General features: G+C 38.4%; 1 protein-coding gene across 8 annotated transcripts in view; it reads left to right on the forward strand.

The window, feature by feature from the left end:
• The window catches only part of LOC124406816, a 132,877-nt gene that overhangs the window by 33,571 nt on the left and 74,971 nt on the right, over nucleotides 1–24,335 (forward strand). For 7 of the 8 annotated variants that reach the window (XM_046882427.1, XM_046882432.1, XM_046882429.1 and 4 more), the window contains 27 exons: nucleotides 148–1,905; nucleotides 1,994–2,182; nucleotides 2,270–2,651; nucleotides 2,771–3,186; nucleotides 3,354–3,504; nucleotides 3,684–3,936; nucleotides 4,035–4,299; nucleotides 4,408–4,604; nucleotides 4,756–5,022; nucleotides 5,175–5,430; nucleotides 5,891–6,085; nucleotides 6,171–6,353; nucleotides 6,440–7,084; nucleotides 7,411–7,612; nucleotides 8,001–8,176; nucleotides 8,268–8,536; nucleotides 9,306–9,708; nucleotides 9,838–10,080; nucleotides 10,160–10,297; nucleotides 11,112–11,900; nucleotides 19,422–19,568; nucleotides 19,782–19,865; nucleotides 20,417–20,599; nucleotides 20,941–21,141; nucleotides 21,249–21,542; nucleotides 21,629–21,815; nucleotides 23,071–23,079. In XM_046882427.1, coding sequence (XP_046738383.1) covers nucleotides 148–1,905; nucleotides 1,994–2,182; nucleotides 2,270–2,651; nucleotides 2,771–3,186; nucleotides 3,354–3,504; nucleotides 3,684–3,936; nucleotides 4,035–4,299; nucleotides 4,408–4,604; nucleotides 4,756–5,022; nucleotides 5,175–5,430; nucleotides 5,891–6,085; nucleotides 6,171–6,353; nucleotides 6,440–7,084; nucleotides 7,411–7,612; nucleotides 8,001–8,176; nucleotides 8,268–8,536; nucleotides 9,306–9,708; nucleotides 9,838–10,080; nucleotides 10,160–10,297; nucleotides 11,112–11,900; nucleotides 19,422–19,568; nucleotides 19,782–19,865; nucleotides 20,417–20,599; nucleotides 20,941–21,141; nucleotides 21,249–21,542; nucleotides 21,629–21,815; nucleotides 23,071–23,079 — 8,482 coding nt within the window. The remainder of the gene's footprint in view (nucleotides 1–147; nucleotides 1,906–1,993; nucleotides 2,183–2,269; nucleotides 2,652–2,770; nucleotides 3,187–3,353; nucleotides 3,505–3,683; nucleotides 3,937–4,034; nucleotides 4,300–4,407; nucleotides 4,605–4,755; nucleotides 5,023–5,174; nucleotides 5,431–5,890; nucleotides 6,086–6,170; nucleotides 6,354–6,439; nucleotides 7,085–7,410; nucleotides 7,613–8,000; nucleotides 8,177–8,267; nucleotides 8,537–9,305; nucleotides 9,709–9,837; nucleotides 10,081–10,159; nucleotides 10,298–11,111; nucleotides 11,901–19,421; nucleotides 19,569–19,781; nucleotides 19,866–20,416; nucleotides 20,600–20,940; nucleotides 21,142–21,248; nucleotides 21,543–21,628; nucleotides 21,816–23,070; nucleotides 23,080–24,335) is intronic. The other variant, XM_046882435.1, reaches the window with a different exon arrangement.

Raw genomic sequence — 24,335 nt, forward strand, 5'->3', positions numbered from 1 at the left:
AATATCATGACTGAAAGTCTTAAGGAGAGAAAGACTCAAATGACAAGAGATATTAAAATCTCGGCACCATTCTTCCACAGCTGTAACTTCAATACTTGGAATCGGTAAAACTTATAAACCATAAACATTATTGTACTTGGCTTTCAGATATTAACGAATGCAATGGAAACGCCTGTGGAAATGATGCAGTGTGCATTAATACTATTGGGAGTTATGACTGCCGTTGTAAGGAAGGATTTATAGGGAATCCATTTATTGGTTGTCAAAAAGTGCTACCAGATCTGTGTGAAGACCCTACAATTTGCGTGTGCAGTAATGAAGTGCCATGTCCGTCGGGCTATTCTTGTGTTCAAAGGAAATGCATCGATGCGTGCAGTGACATCAAATGTGGTCCAAGATCTGTTTGTGAAGAAGGAACGTGTATTTGTCCTCCTGGATACAGCGGAAATGCAAACGATCTCAACAACGGCTGCCATCTCCAGGGTCATTGTTCTAAGGATCATGATTGTGAAGCTCAACAAATATGTTTCCAAGTTGGCAAGGGCTCCCGAAAATGCGTAGACGCCTGTAGCAAATTACAATGCGGACCAAACGCATTGTGTGTAACTCAAAATCATGCATCATCCTGTATTTGTATCGACGGATACGTCGGAAATCCCAGCAACCTGGTAAACGGATGTCAACCGGACAAAGCCATTCCTATATCGACATGTTCCGATGACACAGAATGCACGATAGGCTCCTTTTGCACACTTGTGGAGACTGGCATTCGGGAATGCATAGATCCATGCAGCCAAATAATATGCGGTTCTCACGAAAAATGCCAACCAGACACATCACGGCACGCCACATGCATATGTCAAGATGCATATGAATGGAATCCAGTTCTATCCTCCTGTGAAAAGCCTTCAGTGCCCGATTGCACAACAGACGAAGACTGTGAAACGGCTGCAGCATGTCAGCCGGATGATTTGGGGGTTTTGAAGTGTACTTCTGTCTGTAAAGCATTTACGTGTCCTATTAATTCCCAGTGTACTGCATTCAATCACCAGGGTCATTGCGAATGTCTACCTGGTTATACTGGAAATCCGAACGATCGTAGCGGCTGTCAAACTTCTCAAAAAGACAAATGTAACACAGATACGCAATGTTCTGAAGATCAAACGTGCAGATCTTCAAGCGATGGCACCTTGACCTGTCAACCTGTATGTAATTTCGTTACCTGCGGACCAAATGCACTCTGCATTGTGAATAATCATGTGGCAAGGTGTGAATGTCCACCAGGTCTTTACGCTGGTGATGCTAATGACCAGACTAAAGGATGTCAAACTGTTCCCTGTGTTTATAATAACGATTGCCCACCAACACAACTCTGCAATCGATTAACGCACACTTGTTACGACGCTTGTGACGAGAATTCATGTGGATTGAACGCTGTGTGCATAGCTGATGATCATAAAGCAACGTGTCAGTGCCCAGCGGGCTTTAAAGCAAATCCTGTGCCAGACGTTGAATGTGTTAGTAGCGAAGTATGCTCACCAAATTATTGTCATTCCACTGCAGTTTGCATTACGGGTGTTGCCAATACGCCAATATGCCAATGCCCGCCAAATCACGTTGGAGATCCATATACAACTGGATGTCAACTGGAAGGTTTCTGTTCCACGAACAATGATTGCCCTGTACAATCCGTTTGCCAAAATAACAGATGCATCAATCCGTGCGAAAATGTCTGTGGACCAAATGCAATATGTGAAATTATTAACGGAGAGCCTATTTGCAAGTGTCAGGATAGATTCGTACCATCTAGCAAAGGCCCACAAGAAGGTTGTGTAAGGTCCACCGGTTTGTGTTCTACGAATGCAGATTGTGATGGAAACTTCTGTTTAGATGGCCGATGCAGAGGTAATGTTATTATTCGAAATTGATATTATAAGTTCCTTAAGACAAACATTTGTTGAAACTTTGAAACTTCTTTTTCATTCTGTATTAGCTGCATGTCGTTCCGTTTCCGATTGTTCTGAGGGTGAAAAGTGTATTAACAGTTTATGTGCAATCCCTTGCATCTCCCACTCACAATGCCAATCAGATCAGGCTTGTATCAAAGGAACATGCACACTAGGATGTCGTGGCAATAAAAATTGCCCATCGTCGGAATCGTGTATCAACAATAAATGTGAAGGTAAAGCAGCATTCGGTATTTCGGATTAGTGTTTTACATTAAAAACACACGCTCTTTCTGACCTTGTAATGTTTTCTCTAATTTCAGATCCTTGCACAAAAGAAAATGTATGTGGCGCAAACGCGGAATGTAGCTGCATAGACCATACTACAGTATGCAGTTGTCCGGTCGGATTCCAAGGTACTCCAACACCAGAAGAGGGTTGTGCACGTGTTCCAACAACGTGTGAGACACCTCGAGATTGTCCGTCGAAACACACGTGCATTTCTGGCTTCTGCCAATGCCAATGTAATAACCAGAATGATTGTGCCCTCGGGGAACATTGTAAAAATGCCGTCTGTGTAAAAATATGTTACCGAAATAGCAATTGTTTACCTGGAGAACAGTGTATTGGTGGTCACTGTGAAATTGGGTGTACCTCGGATGCCGGATGCAAGAGTGATGAAATATGTATTAATAACAAATGCAGGTGAGATTATTTTTCAGCTATGGTTGAGAATTATTAAGTTTCTACGTTTGATTGAAATTCTAGTGTAAAATCAAAGATTATTGAAGTTTTATTTGAGAATATCAATACCCTTCTTTTAGATGCGGTCACGGATTTATTGCTGGGCCGGAAAAGTGCATAGATATTAATGAATGCGAAGAGCAGCCTTGTCATCAAACTGCAGAGTGTAACAATCTTCATGGTTCATACCGCTGCGTATGTCCTCAAGGAACAGCTGGTGATCCAGTGAGCACTGGGTGCTTGAAACCGCATCAATGTAGTCATGACACCGATTGTGCTGATTCACAGGCTTGCCTGCAAAATAACTGCACAGATCCGTGTGCGTTTGTAGATTGTGGATCCAATACAATATGTTCTGTAATTGACCATATCGCCACATGCCAGTGCCAGCCTGGTTATATAGGAGATGCATCTGGATGTTTCAAAGTTGAATGTCTTTCCAACAGCGACTGCCCAGAAGAGAAATACTGTAATCAAGAAACAAACAAATGTGCAAGTAAGTAACCGTAAACAATGAAATTTTGTTTTTTTACTAGATAAATTTTGTGTGATAATGTTTTTAAATTTCCATAATCAACAAAAATACATCTACTATGGATTTTATTCAAATCACATCAATTCAACAATTATATAAAGTAATTGAATATTGCAATTTCATCATAGGCCCATGTAATCAAATGAATTGTGGATATGGAAACTGTGCTGTCATAAAACATACGGCGTCATGTAACTGTTACTCAGGCTTTGCTCTTCTTGGTGATACGTGTACTGATATAGATGAATGTAAAGAAAACCCTTGCCATTCTACAGCTACGTAAGTTCAATAATTTTATGTAATACCTGTCGGTATTCACAAATGATCTGTGTCATTTTTAAAATTCATTCGCTAAGTAATACTTGAGCCTAGAACATTTTGAACTGTTGTAGAACGCCGTATTCCACAGATATTTAGCTATTTTATTTTGACATTTAATAATTTACAAAATATTGTAGGTGTCATAATACTGAAGGTTCTTTCGCATGCGTTTGTCCTCATGGTTTGGTTGGAGACCCCATAAAACTTGGCTGCAGAGAACCTAGTGATTGCTTTACTGATTCTGATTGTCCAACATCAGCAATGTGCATGGAGAACAGTTGTCGCAATCCTTGTGACAATCCCTCTATCTGTGGCCAGAATGCTGAATGCAATGCCGTGCATCATGCACCAGTATGCAGATGCCCGAGCCAAACCACCGGGGATCCCAAAGTAAGTAGTTCTTTTTACCGGGACAAATATAGTCAGTGCAAATTTCTGTCAGAATAGTTCCATAATGCCATAACGCCATAATTATTTCTCAATTTCAGACGGAATGTGTGCACTTGGAATGTAATTATCACTACGACTGTGGTTCATTCAAAGCATGCTTCGACAACAAATGCATTGATCCGTGTTCGGTACCCAATGTATGTGGACAGCGAGCTGATTGTTCGCCATTAAATCATAGCGCAGTTTGCACTTGCCAACCGGGATGTACAGGGGACCCAAACCTCGGTTGTGTTCCTGTGCAGTACTGCAAATCAGATACGCAGTGTCCAACTAGTTCCACTTGTAATGGAGGAGTATGCACCTGTAAGCAACATTTTATCTAATAGAAACCCGTTTATCAAAGATTATAATTGAAAATTTCAACAAGCAGAAAATAAGAAACAGATTTAACAGCTATAATGGTTTTTACAGCTGTTTGTACAAGTACACGAGATTGCATTGGTGATCAATTGTGTATTAACCAAGTTTGCCAGCCTACGTGCAGAAGCAATTCTAGTTGTCCAGAGTATCAATTTTGCCAAAATAACATATGTGTCCAAGAATTACGTTGTATTTCGGATAACGACTGCGATGACAGTGAAAAGTGTATTAGAAACGCCATAGGACAAGTAAGTTCATCGAAATGTGCCAATTGTGTTTATAAAGGAAAGCCCTACTACACAAAAGTCAGAATTTCGAACTCTGGATAAATTTTCATAATAATATTTCAGCTATTCTATTCGTTAAATCTAATGAAACTCTATATGTTTTATTGTTTAGGCCGAATGTAAAAAATCATGTGAACTCATTTTGTGCGGCCGCAATGCAGTTTGCAAAGGTCAAAACCATGAAGCATCCTGCTCTTGCGATAGTGGATTCTTTGGAGATGCCTACGATGACAAAATGGGCTGTCAACCTGTGGAATGTGAATCTCATCAGGATTGTTCTGAAGAAAAAGTATGTGATTCTCATAAATGCAGAATTGCTTGCCTTGCGAACAATCCTTGTGGACCAAACGCTATATGTTCAACGGAAAAGCATTCACAAGTAAGATCACGATTGCTTTTTGCTTAAAGTTTTCTTGTTATTCCTTAATTGATAAGCTTCTACATTACTAATCACATGTAAGAATAATTGTATGGGTTGTATGTAAGACAACATTGACCAATAATCTTCAATATTATTGAACATTTTAATAGGTTTGTACCTGTCAACCTGGGTATACAGGAGATCCAACTCAAGGATGTGATCTTATCGATTTTTGCGCTTCAACACCTTGCGGTCCAGGTTCTTCTTGCGAAAACTCACGTGGCTCATTCAAATGCCTATGTAAGCCGGGGACTGTCGGGGATCCATACAACAGTGGTTGTCACGAGCATGAATACTGCCAGGATGATCAAGATTGTCCAATCACTGCTAAATGCATTACATTGAATGGAAAACCGAAATGCGTTGGTAAGAAATTCAACTTTTTTTTAGCCAAGAACTGACCATAAAAATTGGCGATTGTATTAAACTTAGTTTTCCTACAGAATTTTCTTTTCTTGACTGTTATAATTGTAGGAATTCGGCAAAATTTCAAATTATTATTTCTATTTGAAAACATCCATTCTCAATATCCTTCAACTAAGGCTGCATCAATGTCATCATTTTAAGCTTCGTCAGTTTTGTTTGAAATTTGATGGCAATGATGAAACAGAATTGTCAAGGGCTTGAAAAGAGTTGCAGAGAGGAGAATCAGTTCTGATATAACATCACTTGCTATCTAAGAATTGACCGACTAACCCGAATAGCTGAATTTTAGCAAAAAATTACTACCAGTCCAGGAAACTTGTATTAGAGATTAAGATGAAGTCCTATTTACAAATTTAAGTGAAATAACAGTTTTAGTAAGCTCATGCGAAATCTATTGCAGATGTTTGCTCACAATTGGAATGTGGTCCGAATGCCGAATGTATCACATCTGAACACACCGGACTTTGTCGCTGTCGCTCTGATTATGAAGGAGACCCGAGCAGCTCCAGTATTGGGTGTAGACTGAAACCAATACCATGTTCATCAGCGGCTGATTGCTTGCCTAATACTTACTGCTACGAGAAGATCTGTCGTCGTGAGTTTCACACATCTGATTAAAGCACCTACATGATAAATTTTACCCAAGTCACTTTCATATACCATTGATTTTAATTGTGTAGCATTTTGCCTATCTGATGAGGAGTGCAATTTATCAGACACATGTTTGAATGGACAGTGTTTGAATCCGTGTGATATTAAAGCAGCATGTGGAATAAATGCTGAGTGCGACGTACGGGGTCATATGAAACAATGTAGCTGTCCACCCGGTTTCACAGGCAATTCAGAGGTTGAATGTGTGAGAGGTGGGTTTGCAATCTTAACGACTAATTCTTGTATACTACGTTCGTTAATATAATTTTGTAACTCGTACTTGGTAATATATTTGCAGTACCTGTCTCTTGTAAGAGCAACAGCGATTGCAGCGAAGGAAACAGTTGTCGAGATAACATGTGCCTCCCTGTTTGCACAGCGGATACTGAATGTGCTTTCAATGAAAAGTGCATTCGTAAAAATTGTCTGTTAACTTGTAGACTTGACCATGATTGTTTCCTTGGGCACATTTGCTTGCAAAATCAGTGCTCGTTTGGCTGTCGCGGGGATGAAGATTGTAGTGCAGATTTGGCCTGCTTCTCCAACAAGTGTATAAATCCATGTGAAGCAACACCATGTGGTCCTAATGCTAAATGCACAGTAGCTAACCAACGAGCTACGTGTTCTTGTGGACCTGGTTTTATAGCCAATCCAACTGCTAAGGTAGCTTGCTTACGCTCCCCTGGACCAGGTTGTCAGGCTAACAGGGATTGCGCAGCTGGCACAGCCTGCGTTGCAAATCTTTGCACATCTGTTTGTTCATCGAATGCCAACTGCTTAAGCAACGAGAGGTGCGACAACTCCGGAGTATGTAAATCACTCTGCAGACGCGATGAGGACTGCCGTAGCGGTGAGATATGCGAAGGACTTGTTTGCTCTATTGGTTGTAGATCAGACAACGAATGCCAGGAAAGTCATGCCTGTGTAAATAACGAGTGTTCAGGTGAGACATTGTCTTAGTACATCAATTAATAATTCTTGCATTTACTTTTACAGTACACAATTTTTAAAATAAAATGACATGTTTATTCCCTAATTATTGTGCAACAGCCTTAGTTCAGATTTTGAGAAGTATTTTTTACTATAGCTTCTGAACAAATAAGTATTGATTATAAATACTGCATGAAATGTTTATTGAAACTTTACGCATAATAATAATTAAAAATGAAAAGTAAAGAATAACAGTAGTCCCAGCATTAAAAAAGTATAGCTGTCACATATTTTAATTTTTTGTCACCACTTTGATTTTTATATTCTAATATTCCACAGATATTTGTGCTGTTTCTGCTGCATGTGGTACAAATGCTAAATGTTTAGCTAATAATCATCAAAAACAATGCATTTGCCCATCTCCATTGGTGGGAAATCCGATACTTGGATGCAGACAAGCATTCCCTTCTTGTACATCAAGTGCAGATTGTTCGTCAGGTCAATCATGTTATGGCAAATTGTGTTATACAACATGTAGAAGGTATTATTCATTCAATAGAAATAATCCTCGCTTTAAGAATCCAATTGGAACTTAAACCGATTAAGTTTTGATTCAATAATAATTAGATTCGTAGATAGCATTCAAAGTCATTTTGGCTTTGACTTGAGATGAACACAAGTGAACCACCATTTTATTCCTAAATGATTATAGACATCGGTGATTAATTTATTATGCGAAAACACTTACTTTTTCCCAACCATCAAAATCACTGGGAATGAATGAAAAAATATCAATGTAAATTACTTGTCCGATGAATTTTTATTCCATTGGTTTTAATTGGGTTTTCGAAGCAGGGATTTAAGATGTGTAATCATTTGTATTACTGCAATTAACATCATTGACCGATACATTTTTGTGTGTGTTTTAGCGACTCAAATTGTCTCAATGATGAGCGTTGTGATGGCGGACTATGTAAAACGATATGTAACAGTGATGACAAGTGTGTATCGCAGCAAATTTGTAAAAATCGACTGTGTGACATTGGTTGTCGCAGTGATAATACATGTCCCAGTGATGAATCTTGTCTAAATAGTCAATGCCAAAGTACGTTTTTGATAATCTGTCTGTATTCAACTTACTTTCTGTAGTCTCATACAATTACTAGATAATGAAAATTGAATATTCGTATCTTCAGATCCATGTAAAGGAGGCAGCGCTTGCGGAGAATGTGCGGGTTGTCGTGTGGTGAATCATGCAGCTCAGTGTAGTTGTCCAGCAAACTACTTTGGTAATGCCCTAATCAGCTGTACCAAATCTGCAATCCCATGCCATGGTTCCTGCGAATGTGACGAGGTTGGATTTTGCACATCGAGTTGCACGACCCAGGATCAATGCTCTTGTGGAGAAGTTTGTAATGCTGGAAAGTGCCGAGTTAAATGTGATGTAAATGGTGGTTGCTCAAAGGTGAGTAAATTATTTTTCTTCCTACACTTATGATTAACATACAACAGTACAAATTAGAAAATGTCCAACACCTTGAAGTAATAACTGTTGCATTAAATCAAGAGTTTCGAACATCGGCTTCAGCTACTACTATAAAACAAATACAAATGTTAATTGTAATATACTAGGGGTTTCGCCCCTGCATGTGTCATACTATGCGAGGTATGGAGTAGCAATATATAAGAATTCTATTCTTAAAAGTATAATAGATGAAATTTTCTACCACATATGCATTGAAAAGTCCTGACAAGGGAGATAAACAAGGAAAAAAATTCACCACAACGTATTTACCATACTTATTTATTATTTTTTTAATCTAATTGGACCCTGACAACAAAAAAACAAACTTTCATATATTAGTATAGATTGGGAATATCATAATCAATGTTGAATGTTTCACGTTTTTTGAAAATTGTAAATACAAAAAATGTACATTTTTGGCTAATGTGATCAATTCAGAACTGATCCAACCATGAGTGGGACCCCATTAATTTTGGTCATATAGTTTTATGTAAAATGTAAAGAAATTGCAGAGTTAGTGAGCTGGCGTGTAATGTCCAACATTTTTTGGAATATGATGATCTGAATATGATCCATTATTTCAGTCAAATAATATCTGTAAAGTAAAACGTAAACATTGCAGAAAAGGAAACAAAACATGGCAGGAAAACTTTTATTACTTCATATTTATATACGAAAGTAGTCAATTAATATAAATCTTATGACTTAGGGTTACATGTGCAAAGAAGGCTTATGCCTTGTAGGATGTCGAGCTCACTCTGACTGTCCCTCGTCGCTTTCTTGCACAAACAATCAGTGCGTAGATCCATGTAATAGTGGAGAATCACCTTGTGGAATAAATGCACTCTGTCGAGTGTCCAACCATCGAGCTGTATGCCTCTGCCCAGAAGGCTTTCAGGGGGAACCCAGTCAAGAATGTTACCAACTGGAATGTCGTTTAGATGAGGATTGTGAGCCAAATAAGCATTGCAGCGTAGGTCGCGTTTGTACCAACCCATGTCTGCAACAAGGCGTTTGTGGATTTAATGCGCAGTGTCGTGTGGTGAACAGACAAGCACAATGCTCTTGTCCGCCAGGACACTTTGGAAATCCGAAAGTTAATTGCAAAAAAGGTCAGTGGACTCTTTTTTACATACATGTTTAGAATAAGTCATCAAGAAGTGAATACCTGAGTATGTAGAAATCGAACGAAATTATTTTAGAAATCTATGCAAATATTGATGTCAGTTTCACTTTAACAGGAGGTGACGAGTGCTTGCGGAGTCCATGCGGCGTCAATGCCAAATGCAGTGACACTACTGGAGGATTTGACTGCGTATGCCAAGCAGGATGTGTTGGAGATCCATACACAGGATGTTTGTGCGAAGGTGGAGATCCTTGCCAAAGTGCCCAATGTGGTGTTAATGCCGCTTGTCGTATCAATAACAATGAGCCGCAGTGCTATTGTCCTCCAAACTTCGCAATTGGGGATCCGTCTGTAGAATGTAAGTTCTAAGCATTATTAATAATGCCTTGTCTATGGTCGATCTCATATAAACAAATTTTTCCAACGTCGTTAACTAGGTCGCGCAGAACCTGCATTAGGAGACTGTCGGACAGTTGGATGTGGAAAAGGTGCAGAATGCTTACGAGATGGTACAATATTCGTGTGCCGCTGCCCTCCTGGTACTAGCGGTTCTCCAGACATTGAATGCATAACAGGTAAGAGGCAACCTACTAACTATTTAACACAGTATACTAGTTAATTATATGTGCAGCACTTGTGATTGAAAATAAAAATAGATTTGTGACTGACGAGAAAGGAACATGGTGTGTAGAATAACCATGTATCGTTCAGTAGGATTTGATAATATATATAGATGCATTAATCCAGTGGACCGTTAACACTGAGAGACAGATGTGATTGGGGCGAATCGATGAAGTTGTTTGACGACGCATATCAATTGATTATTTTCAGAATATTGTGAATGCTCATGTAAATACACATATACATTCGTTAGGCATACTGTACATACTCTGATATACAACATGTTCACACATCTCACATTATAACCTCATATGTAGAATGTTTATCTCAGTCTCCAATCTGTCTTATCATTGTTTGACTGAAAGAAGAACACATTTGATTTGAATACTTGCCGAGGTATACATAGTTACAGTTGACACGATATAGATTAGGCTAATACAGATTGGGAACTGCGAAAGAGACATTCTCATGTACCCATGCTTGATATTTGCCGATATTCACAGGTCATTTCCTCTTTCTTAAGTCTGTGGGGGCTTATGTGTAAATATTGCTGCTTGTCATTATTATTCTGTACGAGACATCTAAGATTTATAAAAATTGTAAATTCTTTCCACCTTTTTTACAAAGCTACCCTATTTTCATCATAAATACAAAGCATGTGGTTAATGTTATTTGTGAGAAAGTTTCTTTTCACAGTTCTTATAAATGCTTTTTTTCTTTTTTTTCCTGTCCCACCTGCAACCCACCAATGAACTTTTGCGACAATAGAAAGAGAATGCACCAGTGACTTAGAGTGTCCAAACGAGAAAGCCTGCATAAATCTACAATGTCTGGACCCATGTGCACTTCGCGGTGCCTGCGGAATAAATGCCTTATGCCGTGTTGTGTTACACAAGCCGCACTGCTCGTGCCCACAATGTTACATTGGCATTCCCCAAACTGCTTGCCAACCAGATCCAAAATGTGAAAAACTCGATCCCCGACCTATCTTCCCAAGTACAGGTTGCGCTTCTAACTACGATTGCCCGGAAAGTCTTTCCTGCAATATTCAGACTGGAGAGTGCCGCGACCCATGTTTGAACTTCAAGTTCAACTGCGATGTAAATAAGAAGTGTCAGGTGCGAAATCACAGCCCGATGTGTGTCTGTAAATATGGATTCGTTGTCAACGATATTGGGGAACTAACTTGTGCTCCTGACACATTGTTGTGCGTGAGAGATTTTGATTGCCCATCAAATGCTGCTTGCATTAACGGAAAATGTCAAAACCCTTGTAATGTGCGAAACAAACCACCGTGCCCGGTTGACAAAACTTGTGATGTACTGGATCATCGCCCTGTGTGCATATGCACTCGAAACTGCAATCCTTCCTTATCCATCTGCCTGCGAAACAGTGGCTGCTCCCCAGACCTGGCGTGCCGCAACTATCGCTGTGTGGATCCTTGCAGTAACTCCACCTGCCCGGCTGATGCTCCATGTTACGTGGAGGAGCACAAGCCTATCTGCAAGTTCTGTCCCCCAGGCTTTGTGCCCGATACTAAATATGGATGCATGAAAGGTAAACACCATTTCTCAGTTGCTATCTGAGTAGGTCATATCATATATGCGGAGAACTTGAAATGTTCAATGTGCTTTGCCTTTTATCGAAAAGTTTCCACGCAATTTTTTCAGATTACAATCACTTTTATATGCAACATTGAACGTGTCATTTAACAGTTAATTAGTACAAAAATACATATATAATGTCCCTTTATCCTGACCTCCTGCACTTTTCTGCCAGTCCTATACTACTGGAAGGTACTTTCCGTTACATCTGTCTCAGTAAAGTCCTAATCAATATTTCTGAATTAGCTTATCTATTATGCAGCATGCTAACTTTTAATCTGTAGTACTTATTAAAACATTTTATTAGTAGCCTAGTATAATACAAAATGCTTGATATTTATCTAATTTAACCACAAGTATATCGTGTGTATGTATCTATTGTATCCACAGCCATTGACAACTTCAACCCAACGATTGTCTGCGAGTCCGATGATGACTGCAATCATACAAATGCCTGCGTAAAAGGGTTTTGCGTTGATCCTTGCACCACCAACTGCCTAATGGCAGCTCAGTGTCGAGTTGAAGCACACAGGCCTATTTGTGATTGTGATTCAAACGATCCTCAATGTCTAAAAAGTGTATCCAATATTACAGTCTTTGTAGATAATTTAGATGCTGAAACTGCCTCAACATCATCAAGCACACGTCTTAAATTAGAAAATAGCACTACAAAAATGATCACTTCTACGGAAATAGCTGTCAGGTCAACATTAATATCCAATACTAGAGATTCATCAGCGGAATTTATCACGTTCAGTGGCAATCAGGTCACTGGAACATCAGACTTCAGCAATGTCGGGGATCAACTGGATATAGAGTCCACACCAAGCATTGATAGTGATAGCTCACTAACTACTCAACATATTCCAACCACACAACCTATACTGAATATCGGAACTGAAGATACAACAATGAAATTCACAACACTAACTCCTCATAAACCCAGAACTGAAAACACAATAATTTCTTCAACCACAGTTGTGGAACCTACATCATTTTTTGGTAGCAAAATTTTAGTAAACTCTATAGCACTAAATGGAGATCCTGTAACTAATAGTAAAAGCAGCGATACAACAAGTCAGTCACCTGAATACATCGAATCTCTAGTACCTGAATCAACGACAGATAGTGAGAAGTATGCATTGGATCAAATAAGTACTTCATCTCATCCAAACAGAGAGTCCAGCGAAATTTCTTTAAGTACAAGTCCAGAAGAAACTGTAACTTCGACAGTAAAGTCAACGACAGATTCATTTACGAATGATGTTGAATCAATTACAACTCAAAATTCTAATTCGTGGATCTATTCAACTATGGTGCCAAGCCAAGCAACACAACATACGAGTACAGGAAAAACTACAATAACAAGGAAAGCAACACAATCAACAACACTGCAAATGGATAGTATTAGCTCAACACCTTCCAATAAGGATGATGAAATTATCATCAGTAGGAGCACTGTCAACTCAAATCATGTCCATCCAACACAATCGAAAACAGAGAAACTGGCAAATAGTTTCTCTGAAACATCGCCATCTACAGATTACTCTTCAGTAACTGAGAGTCTCACGAATAATGATAGTACTTCATTGAAATCAGAATTGACTAATAATAATCTGGAAATGTCTTTTCATAATTCGACTTTGACAGAATCAATTTCAATTACAACAAATAAAACAACGAAGACCGACTATGTACACACATCTTCTGAAAATCCTGTAGAAGTTAATACGAGATTCAAGGACTTAACAGTTGAAGTACCAGTGGAAAAAACTGCATCTCGACCCAGTGAATTAAATAGGAATAATGATATTCTTCAGATTATAGATCAAATTGAACATCAAACTCCAAATCCTGAAACTGCAAATTCCGCAAATGCGAGCTCTAGAATCACGGCATTTAATAACATTGGAGATGTCACACAAGAATCTGTTAGTAGATATCCGGATCAATCAGTGTATCAATTTAGTGAAGACACGGAATCACCGGTAACTCATTCTGAGGCATTTGAATCCAGTACCACAGGTACAACACCAGACAATACAAATAATCGCACTAAAATTATCCAAGTTACTACCATGACTGAAAAATTAATTCCAATGAGTGAATATAACACCACTTCTCGCGGTTCATATACTTTTGTTCACCACCCTACCGAGAAAGTAGTCAATCAATTTGAGAATGATATACCAGCATCAAGCACATATGAAACAAGAACTGATGGTGAAAAATCGTCAATACATCAGTTCGTATCTTCAAGTCCTAATGCAGATGAAAATTACAAAACAACTGATAAAGTTAACCAGAAATCAGAAAGCTTTCCAACATTGCTTCCGCTGCTAGAAACGAGTACTGATTTAAAAGATTCTCATAAAAAATATTCAGGTTCAACAGTAGTAGATTCTACAACTGAGGCAAATTTTCTAAGCACAACATCAGCGGTGAGTCAATCAGACCAAACGCAATCAATATCTGATTCTTTGGAGTTACCAAGTGTGACATATGCGACAGATTCTCCAACCAAAACATATTCACATGATTATTCGGATGCAACAACTTATACACAAAACGGTGTGAATGTACATTCATTTGATACTTTAGTCGTTGATAATCATATATCACCCATGAGTACAGAATCAACCCAGTCATTTCTGAATGAAAACCATGAAACCACGAAATCGTCGATACTCGAACTGTCCAGTTTTGCAACTGTACATAATAGTCCATTCAACAATGATGCACTTGAAGATTCTACAAATCTACCTATTATGAATGATGATCATACAAAAGTTGCTTCCGATCTCACAGGATTTTTTACAACGCCCGCAGTAGTCACAGAACAGATAATGATTCAAAATAGAGATACCACAACTTTAAAAACTACTGACGGAATCTCCACTTTTGATTTTCATCATGACTTTCATCGATCGCAAAATAACAAAATTGATACGCAGACAACAGAAAAGCTGTCGCATAATGTCAATCAAATAATTTCGATTAATCCATTATTACTCGATGATGTTATAGAACCAATATCATCGGAAACAGAGCCAATGCCAACAAGTAAAATTCAATCAACATACAAAAACATAAATACTGATTCAGTAACTCAACAGATTTCTCAGTCACACAATTTCATCACATCACCTAAGCCTTATGAAGTGACACAAGTTTTTTCGAATCCTGATCCAGTGTTAAATTCTGATAATAGTAGTCCATCAACGGGAAATGTTTTCCAATTGGTTACTGAGGCCACTACCCACAGAGCTAGCGGAGATAAATCGACAGAATCTATCACTGAAAATTCCGAATTTAATCCTGCTACGTATAATTCAATTGCCACTGCTGGATTAACTACAGGAGTAACTAAAGAAGATGTCACTGTATTTACAGAGTCTCAAGCAGCACAAAAATTCACTATACTGCCCCAAAGTGAGCCAACACACACCAATATTATGATCGATGACAACGTGACTACTGGGGTCCCACAGTTGCATGTTCACTACAATAAGTATCCAAGTCAACTTTCCACAGAGCATGGAACAAAACTAGTTCATGAAAATGCAATAATTGTCTCTACTGAGCACACCACTAGAAACATACCTGAAAGCGGTAACATCATACTCAACCAGCACCAGACCAGTCCAAAATGGTTCAACTTAGATAGCATCAAGACGACACCTACAAACATTAACGATAACAATCCAACAAGCCAACATGCTTCTTCAGAAGTAATTTCCGGAGATCAAAATAGCCAGGCTCCACAACAAACAATACAAGCAACAGAAGAAAGCGCAGGTATCGACTTTATTACACAAAAGTCATTATCTACTTCTGAGCCAGCTACACAAGTATCAGAGCCAGATGTTACTACAGTTAACAAACCTGAAACAACACCTAAACCAAACTCCATGGATGGCAATGAATTTGAAAGAACAAGTATGAATTCACTTGGCGCAAGCTTGTCAACTAAAATAGAATCTGCCCATAAAATCAATGAAGCTGTGGAGCATACGACAATACAATTTATTCAGAAAAATTCGCCTACTGGTGGTTTAACTATGCAATTAACGGAAGCAACTCCTGCTGGTAGTCTGGAATCTTCAACATTACTGAAATCCGGAAACATTAATGATGATAGTCTATCAACGGAAAGTATTGTACAGATGAATATTCCAGTTGCCACGGACAAGAACATCCAATTCAACACTACTGTCGATTCTTTAACTAAACCACATGAAGCAGCTTTCACTGGAGTTTCGAAATATTCAACCACGCAAAAATTCATATCCATGGATGAGATTCAAGTGACAGAAGCTAGAATTGATGATGCTACTGATACAATTGGAAATGTTCGTCCGCCAAATATTCCAAGTACTACTCAAAAAACTATCGAAGTTGCAGAGCACACAACTATACTAAACCCCGAATTTATGAACACTGATCAATCCACGCAAGAATTTGTCCCCAATTTCGATTTTACGACACAGCCACATGAAGTGGCACCGTTGACAACGCAAGAATCCATGAATGCAAATCCAATTACACAAACAACCGTTAATGTTGATAATCATCAAGCCGAATATGCTTATGAGTTCAACAATCGGGCAACTACAGAAAATAATATTATAGTCGTAGAACAAAAAACTACACTTATTCCAGAATATTCAGATATTGTTTCAACTACAGAAGAATCTGTTTTTACTGGTGGTTTGACTAACAAATCACATGCACCAACTTCAGTTGTGGTTCAAGAATCCTCGACCACTCATAAATCTATACATTTAGATGCGACTCAAGCAATTCAAGACAATGTTAATCATAGTAGTCTAACTACGGAAGATATTTTTCAGCCCAATATCTTGACTACTACACCCAAAAATTTCAAAGTTACAGAGCAAGCCACTACACTCAGTCAAGGATATTCTGATATTGGTCAAACTGGCCCAAAATTAATCCCTGTTACTAGTTTAACTACTCAATCATCTGAAGTAGTTACGCATATGAGTGCAGAATTATTCACAACGCAAAGTTCTATGACTGCAGATCAGATTCAAACAACACAAGCAAATAATATTGATAGAAGTCCAATCACTGAAATTGATTTTTCGACAGCTATTCCAAGCACCACATTCGAAAATCTCGAAGTTACCGAGCATTTCACTAAAAAAGCCGAAGACAATTCAGAAGCAACTCAAACTACACAGAAATCCTCCCCTCCTAATGGTTTGAGGATGAATTCGCCAGGAACAGTTTTCACTGTGATTCCAGAATTCTCAACCATACCAAAACAAACGGGAGCTATGATTAATATTCCTGAAGCGAACCATGCATCAACAATACCAACAGCAGTAAAACCAGATGATAGCTTCACAATCGTCGACTTCCCTGATGATCGTCAAGCAGTAATAACTAAGGAGCCTCATATTCCACTAGTAACAACACCCAAATCATTACGAGGAAGTGATGTAGATATTGTAAGCACACATGATTTTATTAAATTTATTACGACTGAAAGCCCAAGTTCGACGGAGGTGTACTATTCGACAACAACACAAGAAGTACCTTTAGCAAATAATATCATAACCACACTCAAACTTGAAACCCCTGAGTCTGTGACATATGCGACACAACAAGCAGCTGATGAGCTGCTACAAGAAACAAGTGATCCTGTGTCCAAAACAGAACTTGAACATCCTTCATCCGCAGAACATGTAACTGCAAAAATGTCAACCATCTCACCACTAGAATTTGGTATACTTGATCAATCGACAACAAAACCTGACAAAAGTAATCAACAGGTTACATTACCAATAGTAGTTGATACTCTGAATAATGAACAGAATGTCTACATAAGTAATGAGAAAGGAGCAACCAACACACAGGAAATAAGTGGAAGTAATGTACCCAGCGCGATAGAAATGACTAATTTCGATAATACCGCTCATACAGTAAGCATTCTTAATACAATGGCACCATCGAGCATACCTAGTTCAATAGAAAATACTGCTATACCGCGTGTTATAGGAATTTTCGATTCATCGTTTGAAAACAAAATAACCAATGTACCTAGCATGGAAACAGCTACCAGAAATCCAAGTACGACTGATACAAGTAACGGATTTGGTTCAATGGAAATAACGACATCTCACGATACACTAAATGCTAATACTTTGACACAATCTACTGAGTTACATAAATTTACAAATATGATCACCACCACAGACACTTACACGTCAGCTGTGATATCCTCTAAAAGTGATGATCATCTTCTGAACGATTATTCAACAACTTCTGTGAATGACCTTTTATTTTTTCCGGTTGTAACAACCACCTTTAATGCTGAAGAAATAGATTGTAGCAGTGATAGTGATTGTATTGAAACTCACTCATGTATTAACAAAGCTTGTAAAAATCCATGCGAAATTGGTAGACCTTGTTCAGGTGACAAAGAGTGTGAGGTCATAAAACATCGGCCTGTGTGCTTGTGCTCAGCTGACCAGCAGAATTCGTCTAATTGTAGCATACTCTCAGGTAAAAGAATCTCTCTAGACTGGAGTATAGTCATTTTTGTTACATCATTTTTTTTCTTTGCCACCGATGCGTCCTTGGAAGCTTCTTCAGTGCATATCCGTCATACCCAGATGAAAATTGGAGGCAACCAATTCTGGATGGTTTCGATGTTGTGCCGCTTCCCAATGATTTGTCTTCTACTGTCATGGAATGGCTGTTATGAATATATTAGGTGGAATATGCTATGTATACTTCAAGAACAGGATTCAGTCAACTGATATGAATACTTTCTTTCATGATATGAATACTTTCATGATATGAATAAGAAAATGTTTATGGAATATTGTGTTATATGGCTTCATGACCTATGCGATTTATTCAGTTTCTACATTACAGCATGAGTGCATGATAAATATGACTCAATCGCACGTTTGTTTATATTATGGTCTCTGCATGTGTACTAATGATCGGTGATTGGATGAATTACTTGATGTACCAAACTATACTACATGGTTAGGACTGTCACAATTTTTGGGTGTGGATCTAAAATGTTATGTATCGATGAGGAGGCGTGGGAAAATACGGGTCACTACTTTTTACCATGCATTCTCATTGCACTTCTATGTTACATACACATATCATTTATTCATCACGATTTTAAGTAAGAAGCAATGTTTTACCGTTCGTCTTGTAAATATATATATATGTATATATATATGGATCTATGTATATTGAAAGCACTATCCAAAAAAATTCATGTTTTCATGTAGTCATACTATAACTCAGTGTGTTCTAACTGCAAATGATTTATAATGATATCAGTTTTAGTATACTGTAATATGTTCGTTATTCGATGCTTTTGTGATTTAAAGAAATCGTTTGGACATCCATCAACCTTTTTTCATATAATCATCTGATCAAATTTTACATTGCATATTCTAATGACTAACGTTTTGAATAGATGTGAAATGTATGTCACATACCGATTGCACAGAGCAGTTGGCCTGCATCAATCAGCAGTGCCTAAATCCATGTACACTTGGCAACCCCTGCGATTATATTGAAGATTGTCACGTCCAGGAGCACAGACCAGTCTGCTTTAAACGAGGTATATCCTACAGATAATTTCAGTTCTGTTAAAGATAAGTTAACATGAATAAGATTCGGCAATAATATTATTAGGTTCTACTCACATTTTGAATCAATATAGTTCAATTAAACCTAAATTTGCTGGCTCAGTTTGTTATTAGTTGAGGAGGCGCACAAGTCTATTGGGTTGTAATTCTCTTATGCTGAAATTACATTTCGTTTCCAATTTCAGAACCCGATCCAATTCCTGATGGCTGCCCAGAATACTGTCCTCCAGGAATGGAGTGTGATTCCTCGTCAAGTACTTGTGTGCAAGGTTTGTATCGACATAATTAGAACTTTCCAGCAACAAATTAATGATCATGTTCCTTATGGTCAGAACAAGTGAAAATGTAAATATGTAATTAATGTATATAATTAGTACGTGTAAATAATTTTTTTTCTGAAATTTGATTAGAGTTTGCAATTCTACTGAGTTAATAACAATATTTACATGAGGCTTGCATATTCCGATTATGCTTTTTGCACACTGCACGTATCTTGTTAGGATTTCCAAATTTGAAACATATAATTACATTTCAAAAAAGATTTATCTGTTACACTTATCCTGCGATAAGAGGCACCATTTTTTACCCAATATAATATTGTTTACGTGTCATGAACTATAGTTCAGGTGTACATGAGAATATATACCTGACACCTACCAAAGAAAATTAGTTAGCACAACATTCTTTTGTAACTAATTTACAACAATGAAGTATTGTGTAATCATATGAATGAATAGTCAATACATCAGTTGCCTCTTCATTTTATAACTCAATATGCACCTTTCTTCGGGCTATATGGGCTTTCTCACTCTTCCATTAGCGGGTTGCAATAGCAACAGGGATTGCTTGCTGACGCAGGCGTGCATCGGAAAAATATGTCAAGAGCCATGCGCTGTTCAAAATCCTTGCGCTAAAAATGCTGTTTGCATCAATACCAACCATGAAACTGACTGTAGCTGCAAAGAAGGCTTTCACGGAAATGCATTCGTCTTTTGTGATTCAGGTAAGATTTACTGTACTATGCAGCCCCGCAAAGATGAAGATGATCATGTGGCAAGATCGGGATTTAGTATGCTCACTTCATTGATCCTAGTTTGAAAGATCTCTACAGATTTTATATATAATTTTCATGAGTATGGTAGATAGATACACCTTCCGAATCGATCTCTTCATGATTTGTATCACTTTAACACACTCTACTTCGGTAGTGTGAACTGTCTTTTCACCATTAATAGTGTCATTAAAACGACTTGTGTAATTAGCCCAATCGAGTTGAAATCAAACATTCCTTGTTGGTTTAAATTATGTGCGTGCTGGTATTGACATATCCTTTGATTGTTTCAGTTGAAGAAGGTAGAAATATTTGCCAATACAATGAGGATTGTCCACCGAACAAGCTTTGCGATCGGCTGAATAGGTTCTGTATTAATCCCTGCTCTCAGGATATCTGTGGAGAAAATGCTGAATGTGTGGCTAATAATCATGAAGCTCAGTGCAAGTGTCAACTTGGGTATCAAGGAAATGCATACATTCAATGTACTAAAGGTGATATTACACAAAAAATAATTTTTTTAAGATTATTTACACTTGGTTATATCGATACACCCTCTTTTCATAAAATTATCAGTACAAACACAAAATTTTACGTATAGTTGCAGGATGTTCGAGGGATAACGAATGTGCAAGTAATGAGGCATGCGTAAATGGTAAATGTGGAAACCCATGTGTTTGCGGAAAAAATGCAGTCTGTGATGTGAGAAATCACAAAGGATTCTGCAAATGTTTAGCCGGTTATTCTGGTGATCCCAATGTTGGTTGTCAACAAACATCATCGAACCCTTGTATTCCAAACCCTTGTGGAGTTCTAGCCATGTGTGAGATAGATAATGGAAATCCAATTTGTTATTGTCCGAAAGGCTTGACCGGAAATCCATTCAAACAGTGTAGTACGTATTATTCCCAATTCATTACATTATAAATGTATAAGGATAATCCAGAGGAGATGTTCAACGAATGCCATTTTTACTTTTAGTTCCTGAAGGAGACAACTGTAAGGATAATCCATGCGGTCCAAATTCTGGTTGTCGAGTAGTTGATGGACATGTTAAATGCTTCTGTTTACCTGGCTACGAGGGTAATCCACCTTCAACAAGTTGTGGTATTCCTGAAAATGCATGTGATCCATCCCCTTGCGGTCCGAACACTCAATGCTCTGTCTTAGAAAACGGATTTTCAAAATGCTCATGCCTTCTTGGCTATATTGAAAGTCCAAACACTGTCAGGGGTTGCATACCCAAGGCTAATCCTTGTCAACCAAACCCATGTGGAACAGGATCTTTATGTGATATTAACAGAGATCCACCCTGTTACTGTCCAGATTCGACTACCGGGAACCCCTACAGAAGTTGTACAAGTATGAATAATTTGATAGTATTTCAATTAAAATATCATTGTTACGTTATTTATAACCACTGTGGCACCTTATCATTTGTCATAACAAAACGGAGAGTTGTAGATGTATTTAGTACGAATCATTGCGCTATATGAAAGAGTATTCATTGCGATTATTTTGTTTATCTATTTGCAGCGGCACCAACACTAGATTTATGTCAACCTGGTCCATGCGGAGCGAATGCAGACTGCTATGTATCCAATAACCAAGAACAATGTTTCTGCAAGTCTGGCTTTGTTGGTGATCCTTATTCGGCCTGTCATTCGCCAATTGTTGGACCCTGTCAACCAAATCCGTGTGGGCCAAATGCAGAGTGCAGAGTTACTTCACAAAATCAAGCTTTATGTGAATGTAGAACGGGAACATCTGGGGATCCAACGAGTTCGCTAGGCTGCAACAAGCCTGAATGTACAAACGATGATGAATGTTCGCTGACCGAAGCTTGTATAGGTTATAAATGTCACAATCCCTGTTTGGGAGCTTGTGGAATTGGAGCCAATTGCCGCGTGGAATTACATCATCCAGTTTGCTCCTGCGATGAGGGATTATCTGGTAACCCCATGATCAAATGTTCGCCAGCACTCGTAGAACAAACACCAAACCCTTGTCAGCCAAGTCCATGTGGCAGTAATACATTGTGTCAAGTGATTCAAGATCGTGCAGTTTGTTCGTGCGCACCAGATTTCTTGGGTGATCCCCAAACTGGTTGTCACCCTGAGTGCACCATAAGTTCGGATTGCCCACTGGACAAGGCTTGCCTAAGCATGAAATGTGTCGATCCATGCTCATTGGGAAGAATTTGCGGCTCTAACGCTGAGTGTAGCGTTTCCTATCATATGGCAACTTGTAATTGCATCGACAATTACTTCGGCAATCCGTTCATACGCTGCATTCAACGTCGTGAGTAATAATTCTTCAGTATTAGCAGCTTTTTTATTTTATTAATATTGTTGTACTGTAATCCGAGATTTCCGTATCGGTTGTTGATGAACATTTACTCAGAGATAAAATATTTTTTTTAGCAACCATCACGTTTGACCAACAAAGGAACACTACTCGTCCTTGTGTAGCCTCGCCTTGTGGGGCAAATAAAATATGCAATGAATACACTGATAAAGTAGCGGTGTGTGGAGGCTGTGATCCTGTATATAATGGGAATGATGTGCTTTGTCGGCCAGAGTGCTTGAGTAATTCTGACTGCCGATTCAACCAAGCGTGTATCAGTTGGAAATGCTCAGATCCTTGCCTAGGATCTTGTGGTGTTAACGCAAATTGTCAAGTAATATTACACGAACCCATTTGTAGTTGTCCAACCGGTTTATACGGTAATCCGTATGACAGCTGTTTACCACAAGTCCTTGGTAAGTAAATCTATCTCGGAATCATAACCATGTGTTCTGAATAAATATGCCCAGTTGTAGAATGATGATTTTTCACTAATACATATTTGCAGCGGATCCAGATCCATGTAGCACAACACAATGTGGCGCAAATGCAGTATGTGAAGAGAGTAATGGTGCTATTACCTGCAAATGTTTGCCAAATTACTATGGAAATCCTTTCATGGCTTGCCATCTTGAGTGTGTCCAAAATTCTGACTGCAGCTTAATTCAAGCCTGTTTAAACAACAAGTGCGTGAATCCTTGCAATGGAACATGCGGTACTCTAGCATCGTGCGATGTTGTCAATCATTCTCCGGTATGCTTCTGTGATCGCGGGCTCAAAGGAGATGCATTCATTTCCTGTCAACCTCCAAAAAACAGTGAGTTGAAAATTTGAACGTTTTCAAACGGATGAAGCACAAGTACTAAATTATCTGAATCTGATCATTTACAATTAATAATAACTTATGCTTTTTTAGATATTCCTGGACCTTCAAATCCGTGTAACCCATCACCATGTGGACCAAACAGCAGATGTATAGTTTCGCAGAATGGTTATCCAACATGTTCATGTATACCAGGTTATAGGGGAACTCCTCCATTGTGCAATCCAGAATGTGTAGTGAGCTCAGATTGTTTACAAATACAAACGTGCATCAATCAGAAATGTGTGAATCCATGCAAAGGCACATGTGGGCACGGAGCATTGTGTTTGGTGATTAATCACAACCCTACGTGCAGCTGTCCTGGTGGCCAAGAAGGGAACCCATTTGTTAAATGCTACAATTCAACTGGTAAGCATTCACACATCTGGTATCATGTTAATTACACCAGAGTCACGATGACTTTACATCAAAGAGCACGTTTTACTTATCTTCATTTACAATTTATAGAACAAGAAAAAA

Source organism: Diprion similis, chromosome 6 (assembly GCF_021155765.1).
Source record: "Diprion similis isolate iyDipSimi1 chromosome 6, iyDipSimi1.1, whole genome shotgun sequence".
Lineage (NCBI taxonomy): Eukaryota > Metazoa > Arthropoda > Insecta > Hymenoptera > Diprionidae > Diprion > Diprion similis.